At 38.0% G+C, this 18142-nt stretch overlaps 1 protein-coding gene across 1 annotated transcript in view; it reads left to right on the top strand.

Annotated features, from left to right (window-relative positions):
- The window catches only part of LOC145668919 (protein shuttle craft-like), a 73396-nt gene that overhangs the window by 8744 nt on the left and 46510 nt on the right, over nucleotides 1-18142 (top strand). The window contains exons 2-3 of the mRNA XM_081737198.1: nucleotides 10054-11719; nucleotides 15075-15300. Coding sequence (XP_081593324.1) covers nucleotides 10105-11719; nucleotides 15075-15300 — 1841 coding nt within the window. The 5' untranslated portion in view covers nucleotides 10054-10104. The remainder of the gene's footprint in view (nucleotides 1-10053; nucleotides 11720-15074; nucleotides 15301-18142) is intronic.

The raw sequence follows: 18142 nt of genomic DNA, 5'->3' as shown, positions 1-18142 counted from the left end.
AGGACCCAATGAAAACCATGATATTGCGGCCCACAGCATCACCGAGCCGCCACCATGTTTCACAGTTGGGCGGAGACACTGCAGATCATATGCTTCTTTGGGCGTTCTCCACACATAAACACGGCCCGTGGTTGGGAATAGGGTGAAGGATGACTCATCCGACCATATCACACGTTTCCAGTCCTCAACGGTCCAAGTTGCATGGTCGCGGCACCATTTGCGGCGTGCGAAAGCGTTATGGTCCCTGATGAGCGATTTGGCCCGTGCAACACGACTTCGTAAGTTCATGTCATGTAATTCGCGGCGGACTGTGATTGTCGAAACAGGGTGGGGGAGGTGCTGATTGAGTTCCACCGTCACTTGCTCCGCAGTGGCACGACAGTTCTGCGTGACAATGCGCTTTAATACCTGGCGTGACCTGTCACTCATGATTTTCTTCCGCCCACTGTTCCGCTTCCCCGATGTGGTTTTCCCGTGTGTTGTGTAGGCCGTCATCACCTTCGACACTGTCCCATGCGACACACCTAACACAGTAGCCACTACCGTCACACTCACTCCACATAACCGCGCACCAACAATTTGCCCTCTTTGAAAATCTGAGAGGTCTCCCATTTTACACTACCTCCGTCTAATGCAGCCACTGGACACTGCTGTTCCACTGCGCCTGACGTAGTATGGAGACCGACCTAACACACCACCACCAGCGGTCCGGCGCTGTGGGCGCCACGACACCACTGCCAACCCATACATCTGACGTGTTGCCAACTACATGTGTTTCCATTTTTCTGATCACCATCTGTATATATATGTGTGTGTGTGTGTCTGTCTGTCTTGAGGTCCGAAGTAGTCTAAGATCACGGAAGAACAGGAAACTTTGTAATTTTTATCCATAAATACAGAATAAAACCTTGTAGTTCAAACGTTTCTCAGTTTTATTTTTCTGAGTTTTTCATAACTTTAATTGGGTATATATTCAATTTTTATTTTAATACTTTTATAATTACAATATATTCGTATTGTATACTACTTAATGATAGTTTGATGAATTAATGCTTGCAATAACTGTAAACGTTTTAGGATAAGTAAGCCTAGGTCTACTATGTAAAGGTGAGGTGCCAACAACTAGGCATTTTGAGGTTCTCAATAAAAAATGTATTTTAAAGGAATAAATACTTTCCGTTTTCGCTATGTCTCACTAGTTTTCACTTCAGAAAAGGTGTAAAAGTTTATAAAATGACTCAACCCAAAAATTGTAGCGATACAATACGCTTATTTACTTTTTTCTTTAAAAAATCCTCTTAAAGTGCCAATAACTGGTGTGTTTACCCTAGATAATAAAATGAAGATAAGTGTCATTTATTTCGTTTCAAAATGTACATTCCAAAACAGACATTTTTAGGTTTCCAACATCAATGTTCAGAGCTTATTTCACCGACGTTCTAAAGTACGTTTCAATGTCCACAGGACACAGAATGTTGTCCATTCCATTATCTTTCATAGGGTTTTGGTTACAACTCATTATCTTTAAAACCTAAAAAGTTACAGCGTTTATCGTAATCCTCTGAAAAGTGCAAAATACGCACACGGGCTTATACAAAATGGCCGCTACAAACAAACCTGTGCGGCTAAAAAATAAATGAATACCCATTTACAACTCCCTGAATGTGGTACAATCTTAGGTAAAATAAATAAATAAATTTTGTCAGCAACCTTTGTCCTGGAAATTGGTCGATTTTATTTGGATTGCCCCAGTTGGGATTGTAAATTACTATTAATGAAGCGAAAAAATTTTTTTTCAACTATTCATTGAAAAGTTAAACAAAGATTTACTTTAAGCCTCGGTTTAATGGATTAATTGTAGACAGCTATTAGGGCTCTCTACCTCCATTCTTAGCAATTTTGAAAATAACTTACCCTCATATAAGGATTACATTGAGAACTTCTAGAAAAAAAGGTGAGTGAATACAAGGAAAGTAACTAATCTTTTTTTCTTGGCTTTGAGACTGTTTGCTGATATTCCATTCAGTGAGACTTAAGATGACTTTCTCTTTAAATATTCCATGTTTCCAGTTGTATTCATACATGCATGAAAATTCACTTCACTCGATTGTAATTAAATTGAACGTTTGGATTAATTAAGAGCAAACTGATCGATGTCCCTCAGATGTTCATATTAAGTAGTTATAGTAATTAGGCCCCAGAAGAATCGTTATGATGTATGTACTTTTAAAAAATGGCATTCAGTTTCTTTCAACCAACTTTCAAAATATGATTCCGGAGAAAAAGATCAATACAAAATACATTATAGAAGCCAGGACCACAGCACTGAATTTTCTCACTCGTATATCGTAATTTAAATCATGCCATGCTCTGGAGAAACCTTTAATACGAAACATGAACAGAATCCTAAGAGACACTTTCAGAAAAATATCCAAACAATACCTTTCCCTCATTTCGGATTTTTCATGAGAAATTGCTTATGCCATATTGTAGGAATGTTCATACTGCATTCACTTTTGTATCGCTGTACAGAGTGCAGAGTTGAATATAATATTTCTTACGTAATATGTACCCCATAGCTTCCATTAATAGTTACGTTTATTTATGAAATAACGAAGTTCGTTCGGAAAGTAAGTTCCGTTTGGTAATAAAAAAGAAATCGCATACAGATAAAGAAAGCAATATATTGTACAAAAATCAATAACACACTACTTTTCCACATAGCTCCCGTAATTTTCAAGGCATTTTTCATAGCGTGGTATAAGTTTGTATTCCTGCGTCATAGAATGTTGCATCCTGTGTTGTCAACCATGTGGTAATATGTTCTTTTAACCCTTCATCGTTGTTGAAGCGCTTACCAAGAAAAGGCTTCTGATGCAGAAAGAGATGGAAGTCGCTAGGAGCGAGGTTAGGACTGAACGGAGGATTGCCGAAAACGTCCCAGCCAAAGTTTTCAAGAAGTTGTTTGGTCACATTCGCAGTGTGTGGTCGGGCATTGTCATGAATGAACATCATACCTTTTAAAAGCATTCTTCTGCTCTTGTTCTATTGCACGGCGCGTCTCGCAATAAACATCTTTATTGATTGTTGCACCTCGTGTTAAAAATTCAATCAGTATAATGCCTTCTCTTTCCCAAAACACTGCACATGACTTTTCAGGGTGTCAAAAATTGGTTTTGTTTACCCTTTGTTGGGAACGAAGTGTGTCCCCATTTCATAGATTGCCGTGTCGTTTCAGGGGTGTCATAAGCAACCCAAGTTTCGCCCCCGTGACTATCTGCGATAAAAAGTCCTCGCCATCATCGTGATAACGTGTCAGAAAATCAAGTACGCTGCACATCCATTGTTTTTTATGTTCTTCAATAAAAAGTTTAGGCACCCAACGTGCACAAAAGTTTACGAAACCAGTTTTTCAGTAATAATTTCGTAAAGTACTATTCGTGAAATTCCTGGAAATTCTAGACTTAAGAGCATTAATCGTCCGTCAATTGGTTTTACGTTCTTCGGATTCAGAAAACGAATCACAGATCTAATTTCACAAGGAGCGGGATTTTTGATCAACGCTGTCATTGAATAATCGCTACGAACGAGACACAACACAGCAATCGCAAAATTACGTCATTTCGTTCTGCTTGTGTCAAAGTAATTAGTGCGCATGAGCGGAACTGCGATCGTAGCGCTGCCGTGGAGAAAAATCGAAACGGAACTTATTTTACGAACTTGCTATCGTATGAACAAAAATTGAATGAGTCATTTATAATGTTTTCAAAACTAGAAACAAATTGACATTTGGAGAAGCACGTGGCACGCTGTTGTTACTTCGTGCGCATCCCGGTGAGTCATCTGCTGGAACTGTCCTGTGAGTCTTAACGGAAAGGAAAATCTCAAAATATTGGTTCGTTTGTTTGAATAAAAGAATATATACTTGTCGTCCCAGTTCGTGCATGTTGGAAGGGGGGAGGGAGTTTTTTTTTTTTTTTTAATCACTTTCACGCACAAAGAAACCCCGTCTTCCTTCTGAAAACACGTGTTTACTGTTTGGCGGCAACATTGGAATGTTAAGGTCTGTTGCCAAGGAAACCCTCCACGCACTGTTGCTAAAATGATGTTTATGATTCGACCCTCGCTGAGTGACCGCAATAACTGTGACGTAGATTCCCTTCTTCAAAACAAATCTGCACGTGTTTTTGAGCTGTCAATTTGTTTCTAAAGTGCTGCCAAAATGTCTTGAGCCGTGGCAAAAATGTGAACTAAAGCTCACTCTCGACACACCCACGCGTTGAGCCAATAAGGGTTCAGATGTTGCTACGCGAGAGAGCCTCAGTGGAAGGGAGTGGAATTCCTTCAGCCGATAGCAGCGCTCGGAACGGAAGGTTAGGTGTCAAGTCAATGTGGTACATTTATAGTTTTGAAAGCACTTTAGTAGAAAATCGCCCCCTCCCCCAAATCAACTACCAATTGTGGATTTTTTGGGAAATCATATTGCTGGGATGTTTATGAATAGGGTTGTTAATGGTATATTAATTTATGAAAAAGAAGCAAAATCGTTACGGCTGGTTTCGAGAATTTTTGTTTTCATCTTCCAGTTTTTCCTCTTCTAATTTCTTTTTCTTTCAGTTAGCTAGAGTTGGCTTTTCGAATCGGTCCCCTACATGTTTCCATCTTGTATCATATACGGCTGCAACACCACACTGCACCATATCAATCTTAACACAATCCCCTCACTTCTTCTTTGCTGGCCATGAGCTCGTTTCCTATTCAGTTCTATAGCATCTCATTTTTAGGGTTAACTAATTAACTCTCTCAAAATAACTAATTAACTCTATGACCTATGGAACCCAGAGATTCAATGCTGCGTTCACAAAAGCTGCCCACTGACTTCTATCCTTAGCCAATTGGATCCAATTTCTACTTTGTATTCCTATTTCTGCGAGGTCCATCTTAATATTGTCCTCTCATCTGCGCCTAGGTCTTCCTAATGGTCGTTTTCCGGTTGGTCTTCCAGTTAAGATTTTGAAAGTGTTCCTACTTTCTTCCATCCTGGCTACATGACCTGCCCACCTGAGCCTCCTCGACTTGATAACCTTAATAATGTTGGGTCATCATCATAGGTATTCTGCCTTTATTAGCAGGTCACTTGCCGCAGCTGAGAAGCTTCTATGCTCCACGGTCCTCCGCTAACCTCTTCGTCTTCGCGTATGATCTTTCTGTTCTCCTTCGCCCCTTCCCTCTCTTTCCCGCCACCATGCCCTCTAGGACATCCCTCATGATACAATCTCTTCTTAGGCAATGTCCCAACCAGTTTCTCTTCCTCTTCCTAATAATATCTAAAAGTGTTCTTTTCTCACCCACCATTTCTAACACCTCTCATTCGTTTTCCACTCGACCCAATTAATTCGTTCCATTCTCCTTCACACCCACATTTCGAAGGCTTCCAGTCGATTTTCGTCACCTTTACGTAATGTCCATGTTTCCGCTCCATACAGTACAACACTCTACACGAAGCATTTTATGAGTCTTTTTCTCAACTCTTTATTCAAGGTCCCACAAAACAATTTTTCTTCCTCCTAAAGGCTTCTTTCGCCTTCCTATCCTTGCTTTTATTTCACGTTCGCACTTCATGTTATTACTAAGAATACTACCCAGATATCGAAAACTATTCACTTGTTCTATTTTCTCCCCTCCTACTTTTATATTCAACACAGACCCCTTCGTTCCAATCTCCGCGCTAAATAGTGTTTTTTTTTTTTTTTTTTTTTTAATGTATTAAACTAGATTAAACAACACAGAAAACCAAAAAGTAATGGTTCTGACGAATAATTGTTGTAATTGTTAAGTAAGAGTTTTTGTGCTCATTATTATTGCATTCTAGGTATGGGTATTTGTACGTATAGCAGAATAATAAGTGAATATATTTGTGCATTTTTTTTTTAAAAAAAATAATAATAGACATAATGATTTAGTGAAAGTGGATCTTGCAACGTTTATAAGTATGTAAAATGAAAGTAAGTTTTCTTTAATAATAATAATTTGCCTAAATTTCTTAGACTAAGATTACAACCAAGTTACTGAAGCCAATAAATTCCGTTGACCACTTTTAACTGGTCTTCAGAGGAGTATGCAATAATGGGACTATAAGAAGAAAGGACAAATAAATAAATATTATCTGAGATTTATTGTTATTATTTATATCACTTGGTTGATGCACATTCTCATAATTGAAGAAATAATAAAAGAAAGGAAAAAGTAGAAAGTACCAACATTCGTCCTCACACACACACACACACACACACACACACACATATATATATATATATATATATATATATATATATATATATATATATATATATATATATATATATATATATATATATATATATATATACAGGGTGGTTCAGTAATGTTGGACAGCCCTGAATAAATCGAAAACCAGAAGAGATATTAGCAAGAGTGTGGTGGATCCAGATACTTGTGGAAGGGGGACGTCTTTTGAGGTACCACACAATGTTACCAGGTCAACAGTGTTGCCAGCTCAGTACAAAGTTGTATTTTTTTAAATGGAACATATAAAAGTTTATGCCATCAAAAGAATTAGTACAGAATGTGAATACCAACAAGCGAAACCGCACCTGTCAGTGTTGCCAAATAAGGAAGTTATAAAGCTTCAAAGATCAAGAAATTAAAGTGTCCGTAGAGCAAAACTAGCAAAAAGGCAAGAAAAATAATACTACGGAATGAAAAGGAGTAACCGAAAGAGTAAACCAAAGAACGCACAGCATCCAGTGAGTAACAGGGTTGCCACAGTAAAGGGGGAAAAAATTGAAAATTTTGCAGTTGCTATAGAAGGAAAAGTGCCCATATGACATAATGCTGGAAACACCATAGAAAGTCTATGTAAGATTCAGGAATCCTAATAGCGTTTGTTCGAAAGCGATATCTCTAACCGTTTTCGAGATACACCAAAGGTGTGCGGGGTTTGCAACACTGCATAATTGATTTGACGATTAGACCCGTGTAGTTCTTACATTTTGTTGGGCGTATCATTTTCACATTACTCGTTCCTGTAGTTTGGAGGGCGAGGGAATTATTATGCAGTGTTGCAAACTCCGCACACCTTTGGTGTATCTCGGAAACGGTTAGAGATATTGATTTCGAACAAACGCTATTAGGATTCCTGAATTTTACATGAACTTTCTATGGTGTTTCCAGCATTATGTCATATGGGCACTTTTCCTCCTATAGCAACTGCAAAATTTTCAATTTTTCCCCCTTTGCTGTGGCAACCCTGTTACTCACTGGATGCTGTGCGTTCTTTGGTTTACTCTTTCGGTTACTCCTTTTCATTCCGTAGTATTATTTTTCTTGCCTTTTTGCTAGTTTTGCTCTACGGACACTTTAATTTCTTGATCTTTGAAGCTTTATAACTTCCTTATTTGGCAACACTGACAGGTGCGGTTTCGCTTGTTGGTATTCACATTCTGTACTAATTCTTTTGATGGCATAAACTTCTATATGTTTCATTTAAAAAAATACAACTTTGTACTGAGCTGGCAACACTGTTGACCTGGTAACATTGTGTGGTGCCTCAAAAGACGTCCCCCTTCCACAAGTATCTGGATCCACCAAACGCTTGCTAATATCTCTTCTGGTTTTCGATTTATTCAGGGCTGTCCAACATTACTGAACCAACCTCTGTATATATATATATATATATATATATATATATACACTACTTTATCATAATGTCGGTCTCCCTTGCCTGCTCAATATTAATGAACACATTATCTGATTATTTTTAATTCACTAAAAACAGGAACCCAAGAATAAATTAAAACTGTATTATTGAGCAAAATTTGAAAGACAGTTTTAGGTTATTTAGAGCAGTGGTTCTCAACCTTTTTTGACTGGCGACACCCTTTACTGAATGTACAGGATATAGCGGCGCACTTGTTTGATATTTTGATTATAAATAGAGATAATAATAACAGGTGATACAGCAAAATGTGGACTGCCCGCAACTAAACATATATCAATAGCAGGTTGTTATAAAACAAAAAGGAAGGGAGCAATAGAAAGGGTAACACAAGTTCTGCGACACACACATTTCTTCAACTTTCAACTACATCATTGTGCCTAATCTGATGGATCCTCTTCTTAGTGCTTTACACGTCTTAGATCCATTTATCGTAGGTATAACTTGATGCGATTCATGAGCTGGCGAATGTTTTCTGCTCTCCGGGCATTGGCATAGACTCGGGCTTTCGACAGAGCCGAGAAGTCCTCAATACATCTGGCCTCCGGGAGGTTGGCAGGGCTGTCTTCTTTGGCGACGAAATGAATGCCTTTTTCTAAATGCTCCATCTCCACTTTAGCGTAATGCGCACTGGCTTTGTCCGGCCAGAACACGTAGTTGTCGTCGTAGTGTGCTCTAATGTACAGAATCAGACGTTTCTTAATGCATTCCTCCAATTAAACCCTGCCATCGACGGCGAAATTGGACTCCTTGATCAGGGGTTCTGACTATCCGTGAGGTCCGATGTCACGCCAGACCAGAACCTTCTTCTCAAACGTAGTTTTGGGATAGAGTTACACCCTAGGTGACATACCGTCTCTGTTTGCAGTATAAAAGGTGTTGGCGTTAATGGTGGAGTGGGATGGCGTGAAATAAGATTCGTCATCGAGGATCCAGGAGGCCTTTGCAAACTTTCGATACAGCCGACCACACAACCTCTTCGCCTCGGACTTCTGCCTGTCAGTACGTCGTGGGATACGATTCTTCTTCTATGCCTTCACAATCACCTTCTGTAGCTTCCGACAGATCGTATAGCCCCTGAGCTGCTTGTCGCTGCGAAATCCCGTCCTTGTGATCGAACAAACGCTTGAGGGTGGTCAATTTTCTTCCAGTGATTTTGGCGTTGGATCCACCTGAGCCAGGTCGACGAGAGACTGGTTTGTTGTGATGAAAACGTTTCAAAATATTATAGATAATACTTCTGGGCACTCCTTCAGCCATAAAGTGTCGTACAGTGGACTATTTTCCGAACAGGATGTTGGCGGAGTAGAACTTGTACACTCGGGAACGCAGGGTGTTTTCGCTTGATGCCATTGTTCTAGTTAGTGGTTCCTGTTGGAAACACAAACAAGAACATATCAATGGTAGTTGAAACGCTCTCCATATTACATATACTAATTTTGTCCCTAATACTTAGCATTGAATGTCACAGGGTGCAACACGTAGTCCAGTTTTTGCTGCATCACCTGTTAACCTATTATTATAGTGGAACCAGTTAGTTTTTATGATGACTCTATATAGCACTGAGCATTATTGCTACCACTGGAGATGTTGACTGGTACAGTATGTCTCGATTTTAAGTAAAGATTATTATTAAATTCTTCATGATTTTTAAATTCTAAAATTTCACGACACACCGTAGGGAACTGCATGACACACTAGTGTGTCGCGACACATCGGTTGAGAACTACCGATTTAGAGAATAAAGGAGGGGGCGCAAAGTTCCCAGAAAGTGTCAGTTCTGGGCAACAATAGCAGCCAGCTGAGGAATACAGAATCAATTTGGCCTCTTGTGGTTTCAGTAACGTTTAATTTCCGTTCTCAGATATGTAATTAATCTTTGTTTCCCCCTATTCTAAATACTCTTTTGACACCAATTGGAGAAATCGAAGTGTTCGCTGAAACATTATGTGAATGATGTTGAAGTTTTAAATGATGTGAATCTTTCTTAATCATTATAGAAGTTGATAAGCAACTAAATAAGAAAACTATGAATTCTTGCTCTGCATGCTATTAATAAGAATTTAATATTATTTAGATGTATTTCTCATACTACAGAGAGTACATACTGCAGAGTATTACTCATACTACTCTGCATCCAACTACATAGCATAAAACTAACTGGATCGAAATTTGTTAACTAAGCCAACAAAATAAAACACAGCAGTGTCTATATTTTGTAATATATATGTTTGTATGTCTTAATTCTTTGAATTACTGAGATTCTTTTAATTGCCACTGAAATTCTTTATTTTTAGCTTGGTACCATTGATAAGAAGTTCATTTGGTGAAACATAGAAGACTTAAGAATGGCTAACTGGAATGGATCGTACTCGTACAACGGGCAGAACTATTATCCGCAAAACTACTATCCGTACACGAATACACCACCCTATCCGCCGCCGCAAAATTGGTGGATGGTTCCCAATCAGCAAATGTCGCAAATGTTCTCGACTCCTCCTCCAGATATGTATCGCACTCCGCCTCCGACGCAGAATTATTATGAAGGCAACCAGCCCCCACCGCCGCCGAATCCTCGACAGGGTGGCGCTCCAGTGCAGTATGGAGATACCGGTGGGTATTTAAGTGTAGCAAACAAAGCCGATAAACCTGCCGGTAATATCGGCAACGTTTACCAGAATAACTACATTCCAAAACCTAAACCGGCAGTTCTGCAAACAAACTCAAATGCTTATGTGAACCATCAAATGGCTCACTACAGTAATGTGCCCAGTGTTGATGTTAATCAGATGGTGCCTGGTACTATATACCCTAGTGAGTTCGTAAACAGTACTAATTCAAGACCCGGGACTACTGATTTTAGTGTAGTTCAAAGAGAAGCGGCAACTACTAATCATCGGCCTCCGATGGAAGCTCCGCCGCAACCACAAATCCCAGTACCAACGCAAGTTCAACAGGAGTACCAACACCATCAGTCACCGGCGACAAATATCCCAAATTCGAATTCCGGTTTCAAAAGAGGGCAGCCGAGACGAAATAACATGGGCGACAGGTTTAAAAGGGATAATACTAATACTAGTAAAATTAATAACACTAGTAATTCTGGAATACAGAAACCACCACCGATGCAAGACACGCGTCCGGGGAATAATAGGTACCACGAGGAGAGAAAACCCAATCTGAAAACTCCGCGAGAACGATTCATTCCCAGAAACATTGAATACACGGCATCCGAAATAGAAGAGGACAAAAACCAGGGACGGAAGAAACTGCTTGCTGAAGCGGCTGCCTTTATGACTTCTGTGAATCAGGAAATGGAAGCCCAAAAGCAGACAGCTTACGTTGAACACAGTGCGAGTAACAGTAGTAGTGGGAGTTCAGACATCTCTCGTGTAGCGAGTGGTGCCAGCACAACCACGGTTAATTGGTGTGATGAGGATCCCACTCAAAATGTTGTAACACCAAACATTAAAATTATGCAGAAAAGTGATCGGGACGTACAAAAGACGGATAGTAGAGGAAATCGAATCTTTACGAATAGTAAATTTACCAAACCACCTGCACGGACGTTCCAGGATAATAGAAGAGAGAAGAAGGCCCAGTCTGACAACAGCGAGCATTTTAATGTCACCCAAATTTATACTCGAGATTATGCAAGAGAAAAAGGCCGTAATAGCGTGCCTGATTTTGGGAATCGGAATTGGCAAAGTAAGAAAGAGAATGAAAAAGGGAATAATAATAATAAATTTTCCAATAAGTCTCCATCGCCGAGGAAAGAAGTGATGCAAGACGATGATACAAGCCAGCGTGAAAGGCTGGTGGATCAGTTAGCTAGAGGTACCTACGAGTGTATGGTTTGCTGTGAACGAGTTCGACAACATGACCCAATTTGGAGTTGCAGTAACTGTTATCACATGTTTCACTTGAAGTGTATCAAAAAATGGGCAAAATCGTCCAAAGCAGGTAGGTTTTTAAAGTAATATAATAAGATGTACTTTACATGGCGATCTTAAGTATCACGCAAGCTAACCATAATTCTGACCTATTTTTGTGCAGTATTCTTCACTCGAAATGATCTGATGACAGTTTTTCGGTTTGTACACCTGTTAATGTTTTTGTGTGCGAGATACTTCAGTAACCATGTAAGTTATGTGACTGGACGTATATTTATATAATTTGTAAAAAAATAACTTGTGTCCAAGACAACAGAGATCGCTGAAAGAATTTAGTATTGTTAAAGTACATTTTGATGCAAAAAGTTGTTAATCGAAATGTTAATGTTCTTCTTACAAATTAGTACATTCAATTTTTTCATATTAAATTTTTTCACTGTTATTTTCAAATGATTTAATTGTTTTAAGGTTTAATATATGTAACGGTCGTCAGTGAGGCTTGTGAATTATAATATTAATTATTTTAACTCTCATTCATGAGAGAGCCATTCTCTAGGTTGTGGTGCCAGTTTGATCGAGCTATCTTTGTTTATAATTACCATAACTATTTTGCGTGTACTGGTAGGTTATTTGTCTTATTTATTCCGAATTCATTCACCGATTGCATTCTTTTTCATGTCTCCTTGGGAAGAACGATAGCTCGTTGGTAGAACTTTTACCTCTAGTACGAGGGGCCCCTGGTTCTATCCCAGATCATGTGTGCGTATGGTAGACAATGTCATCTTCATAGATTGTCTCGAGCTTACCTCATTTTCCCTCATAATTTGATTCTACCATTGCGTTTTCTTTGGCCCACCGGAATCTACCTCATATTCCTTCTTCTGTGACTTCCCTCACGATCCTCAGAATACAATTTCATCTCAGTCCTCTCCTTCCTACTGTAGTCTGCACTTTGTTATATGTTTCCCGTCCCACCCAGCAAATTTTTCCTATACTAGTGTATAGGTCATGTAATTTGGAAGTTAAAGTTAAAAGGTAAATGTACGCTTCAGATCGTAATTACTTTAGAGAAATACACAGGATGCAGTATGACTGATAAAAATCTGATCGTGAGAGGAAAATATGTATTACTATTAATGACAAACGAAATGGTGGTGGTGGCTTATCTTCAGGAATGACATGCTGCCGACTAGAGTTTGTATCAAAGTCACGGAAAGTATGATCATTCTTTAGCAAAATCCTTGGAAGTGTATTCAGATGATCTAAATGAGGTCCCATTAGTTAATTGTTTCATTATTGTATGCGTATTATTATTACGCGAACAGTGTCGAAGTATGGATTGTCTAGAATCTTGTAATTGTTTGCTCGCTTTTTAGGTGGATGTACACCAGGGATTGATTCTCGATACAAGCCATTTCTGTACCTTATAAAGTAAATTGTACGTCAAACTAAACAGAATTCCAGAGAATTCGTTAAAAATAGAATAAGTTTATGTGTAACATCAAAGTTTCTTCTAAGAGATATGTATATTTGTGGTCACCTTCAGGGTTTGTAGCAGGAGGGGGCGGAGCAATTGAACATCCGTGGATTTTCGAAGGGACTTCAGTCATACAAAATAATATTACAATATAACTTACTAATTTAATTACACGGTAGTGTTTGATATACAGGTTTAGTCATAATTGTCCTCAGGGCTTTGAAAGTCCTGAATCAATACTGAAACAACTATGACAGATACAGCAAATTTATTCATATCGAAAGTTACAGAATCTCTCCGAGTGCGCATCAACGAAAAGTAATGTGGAATGGTTGTAGATTAGCCATTAGAGGCGAGGGAACAACAAACATGTCAACATTTCCTGCTGAAAGAAATTAGTGCGTTGTAGAATTCGCTAAGTGTGAGTCAATTGTGACGGTACAACGGCGGAAGATCACATGTGCGTACCCCTTATGTCACGTGATTTACCAGAACTGCGGCACATAATCGTGGGAGCATACGCTGATATTGATTGTCACATGTTGGATATGGTTAATGTAAAATTTCCGGAAATTTTGAACCTGTTGATAAAAAATTGTTTTTTCTGGTTCTGTCTCCGAAAAAGTGGGAAAAGAACAAAAATCTTTGGATTAGGTTAATTTTACTAGTAATGGAACTTTTTTTTTTTTTTCGGACTCGTGAAAAATGTAAATTGAGAAGTTTCAATATTGCAAATATTTTTAAAAAATGTAAAAAAAAAAAAAAAGCACTGGAAAATAACTTTTGCAATTTCTCTTGAAAATAAATAGTCTGCACTCATTTTCTTTGTGCTTTTTAGTCATTTTTTCGTGGATGTCCGTTAATTACAGAACTTTTACAGTTACATACAAGTCTGCCATCATTGAAGCGTTTATATTGCAACGAAATAGAGCTCTTGAATGAAAGTGAGTTCTTAATATGCTCTTTAATCTGGTGAAGTTTTGTTAATTTTAACCATATTACTCCTTGAAAGAAAGGGCAGTAGGCAAATTTCACTAAAACTCATGAACTAGAACATACAATTACTATTTAATATCTAATCTAGACTGTTATATAAACTTTATGTACAAATTCCTGTATGAAAACACAATACCTGTTCTCTAGTGTGACAAATTATCTGTAATAATAACGAAATATTTTGTGAAAAATGTAACGCATATTGCTGAAGCAACTTCAGCGTCACCAACTGAAAGAAACATTTTTTTTATTTGTTATTGACGCATGTGTATTGTTATTCTCGTATTTTCCTATTCTAATACAAGAAACATAAGTACTCAGCTATCATAGACGTAAACTAGTAAATATGAAATAGTTTTCATTTTAAAAGCATAATATACTAAAATGTTCGAAAATTTAAATTTTTCCCAAACTTTTAATTTTTTTCCCAAGCTCGCGAAAAAAAAAACTTTTTTTGCCCAAAATTTTCCGTTTTTTTTTCAGGCCTTCACAACACTAGATATGGCAAGAACTCGAATATAGGATTAATGTCTCCCGAGTTAACGGGGGTACTCATATTGTGTGTAAGAATCATGGAAAGATTCTGCAGCTTTCTGTATGAATAACTATTTTTATTTGTCATGGTAGTTTAATGTTCTAAACCCTGGAGTGAATTCTAAGTAACCCTGTGTTTTATATTAAAATACTGTACTCGCATAAAGTTACACAACGTGTATAAGTAAATGTTGTTGTTATGAAGTATTATATGCACACGTATTTGCGGCCGCGTTTTTTTCAATCTTCTCCCTTTGGGGAAAAAAATCCTTCAGCTGTCCTTGCACGGATGTATCAAAGTTTAGTTCTGAAGAAGATTAACTTCTTACAACATACGAATTTGTGTATTTTTAATAGGCATGAAATAGTAATTTTTGTTTATATTCTTAGGCAATAAATTATTTGATTTGTCGTTTAGATTCTGGGTGGCGATGTCCTGCTTGTCAGAATGTGACTGAGAAAGTTCCCTACCAGTATCTGTGTTTTTGTGGGAAGGTTCAGGAGCCGGAATGGAACCGCCAAGACACTCCTCACACTTGCGGAGAAGTGTGTGGAAAACCTCGGAAGCAGGTTGATTGTACACATCGGTGTAAGTTGCTCTGTCATCCAGGACCGTGTCCTTCATGTACTGCTCAAGTCACCAGGTAACTATCACCTTCAAACTATTCATACTTTGCTTCACATTCCAATGCCATGTATATCTATATACTTGTGGTTAATAATACGAGGAGTAGACATATAGTTGTTTAAGAGAATACAAATGTTATAATAGATAGCGATCTACGAGGGCCACTATTTATATTTTGAGCCTTGGCAACACTGATTGTAGTTAGACGCTATTTTTTGTTTGCATAGAAACGTTTGAAATTGTTGACCATAACGTACTTCAAATGTTTTGTCAATAGCTTTATTTGTGTTGTTTACGTTGACTTAAGGATTGCGTGACAACAGAAAAATGGAATTAACTCGTGAAAATTTTCGTGCAATGATTTATTACGATTTTCGACGTGGATTATCAAGACAAGAGTACATCGATCAACTTAGTTCCACATTTGGCGATGAAGCCCCATCCTTTACCACTGTGAAACGGTGATATAACGATTTTACTCGTGGCCGCCATTCGCTCACTGACGAAATTCGTGAAGGTCGTCCAAAATCAGTTGTTATCCAAAAAAAACATTGATGCTGTGCGAAACCTGATACTGCAAGATCGTCATGTGACATACTGAGAGATCGAGGCAACCCTAGGCATTAGTTCCACCAGCATATATAAAATATTGCATGAACATTTAGCTGTGAGAAAGGTTTGTTCTCGTTGGATGCCACATAATTTGACAAAAACTCAAAAAGAAGCTCGCGTCGATTGGTGCACACAAATGCTCAATAAATACAATGGCGGTGCTTCAAAAGACGTATATAAGATTGTAACAGGTGACAAATCATGGATATATGCATATGAGCTGGAACTTAAACTGAGTTGATTGTACGGGTGTTTCAAGATGAACCAAATCCAACAAAAGTTGTTCGCGCTCTAAGCACGTCGAAACAAATGGTCGCTTTTTTTTTCCCTCAGGAAAACTGGTCATGTGGCAACTGTGCTTTTAGAGAAACGTACAACGGTCAACTCTGAATGGTACACAGCAATTTGTTTGCCAGACATCTCCGGTCAAATACGGAAAACAAAGAAGCACTGTCGGATCATTCTTTATCAAGACAATGCGAGCTTTCACACATCTCGTCTAACAACCGACTGTTTGAACACTCAAAAACTCGAATTGATGAGTCATCCGCCGTACAGTCCTGATTTGGCACCCAATGATTTCTTCTTGTTCCCGAATGTCAAGAATAAATTGCGTGGACAACTATTTTCGTCGGTGGAAGAAGCCATTGATGTGTTCAAAAACCATATTATGGAAGTGTCTCAAGAAGATTGGAAAAAATACTTTGACAAATGGTTCGAACGAATGCAAAAGTGTATTGATCATAAAGGAGAATATTTCGAAAAATAATTAATCAATTTTCAATGACAAATTACTGTTTTTTCATTGTTAGGCTCAAAATATAAGTAGTGGCCCTCGACAATCTAGCCCGAGCGATTACGAGCCCAGTGAGTTTAGTGAGATCGAACACTAGTGGCTGCGAGCTCCATTGAAGATCATGACCCCGAGTACTTAAAGAAAGTGTGAATCCAATAAGGATAGTGCCCTCTACTCTTGTCTTTGGTGCACAGTGTCCAGAGTTCGATTCCCGATATCATTTATCACACTTATAACAGAGCTATAGCTCCTAGTACAATAGACATTACATTTATTAAGTTTGAAATATGCAGGGTATTACAAAAATGTGTCAGAATACTGGGAACAGAAAAAAAAAAAAGTCCATATGGACCTGTGCCCGAAAGTGGATAGTTTCGGAGTTATAAGGTGCCGTAAATGTGAATCAAGTTAAATGTAAAAGGTCATGGCTTCACTGCTATGAGACCTATCGTAATCGGGTCAAGACATCATTGAGGATCTGGTTTGTGAACTATCCAAATATCCATGTTTAAGAATGCTCCAGTACTTGCACATCAATTTTGAGAGGTAGGTGGAGAGTGATCAATTACTCCCAAACAGCCTCTCTAAAAATGTGCAACTACCGGAGATTCTGAAAGATAGATATTCTGATAGTTCACATACTAGTTCCTCAGTGATATCTTAAACCGACTAGATCAGTCCTGTTGGAACTGTGGATCTTTAACGTTCATTTTTTCACGTTTTCGGCACCTTATAATTACGAAACTATACATTTCCGACTACAGGCCCATAGGAACTTTTTTACTATTTTGATGAGGGGAATCTGTTCTCAAAATATTGTGACGAATTTTTTTATTACACCCTGTATATGTAAATATCAATACTTAATACAATAATGGAAAAGGGAGAAGAAAACCTGTCTCGTCGCGCTTTCAAAGAAAAGCAACTCAAACAATAATGGATATATATATATATATATATATATATAATCTTCTGTAACTATAAATACTGTAATTATTGTTAATATTAAGTCTAATGACTTTTCATTTTTTTAAATGTTATTAACTGATAGTAAATTAAACAATATTAAAAAAATGTGTAAATTAAACAATGTTAAAAAAATGGATAGTGCTGCACATATAAGATCTGCTTCTATTAAATCATAAGTTGTCGTATATTGAGGGTATATTAAAAGTGCCCTATAATAAATATATTGTTGGATTGAAAATGCAGAGCATGTTCAAAACTTTTTTTTTTTTTTTTTTTAATGTTATGATTCGAGACTTCGGTGAAAAGTATACTGTAATTATATAATATATAAGCTCGTGGCCAATGTTACCTTAACACAAACGGCTTCTACTAGTGCTCGGAAACTGGAACAGATTCTGGACTGCTAGTCTGCTCGCCCGTTGGATTGATATTGCATTTTTTACCCGTATGAAACTGGTTGACCCGATGGCACCGTTTGTCC

The sequence above is a fragment of the Thermobia domestica genome, chromosome 13 (assembly GCF_964235325.1).
Source record: "Thermobia domestica chromosome 13, izTheDome1.hap1.1, whole genome shotgun sequence".
NCBI lineage: Eukaryota > Metazoa > Arthropoda > Insecta > Zygentoma > Lepismatidae > Thermobia > Thermobia domestica.
This window is presented reverse-complemented; position numbering and strand designations above follow the sequence as displayed.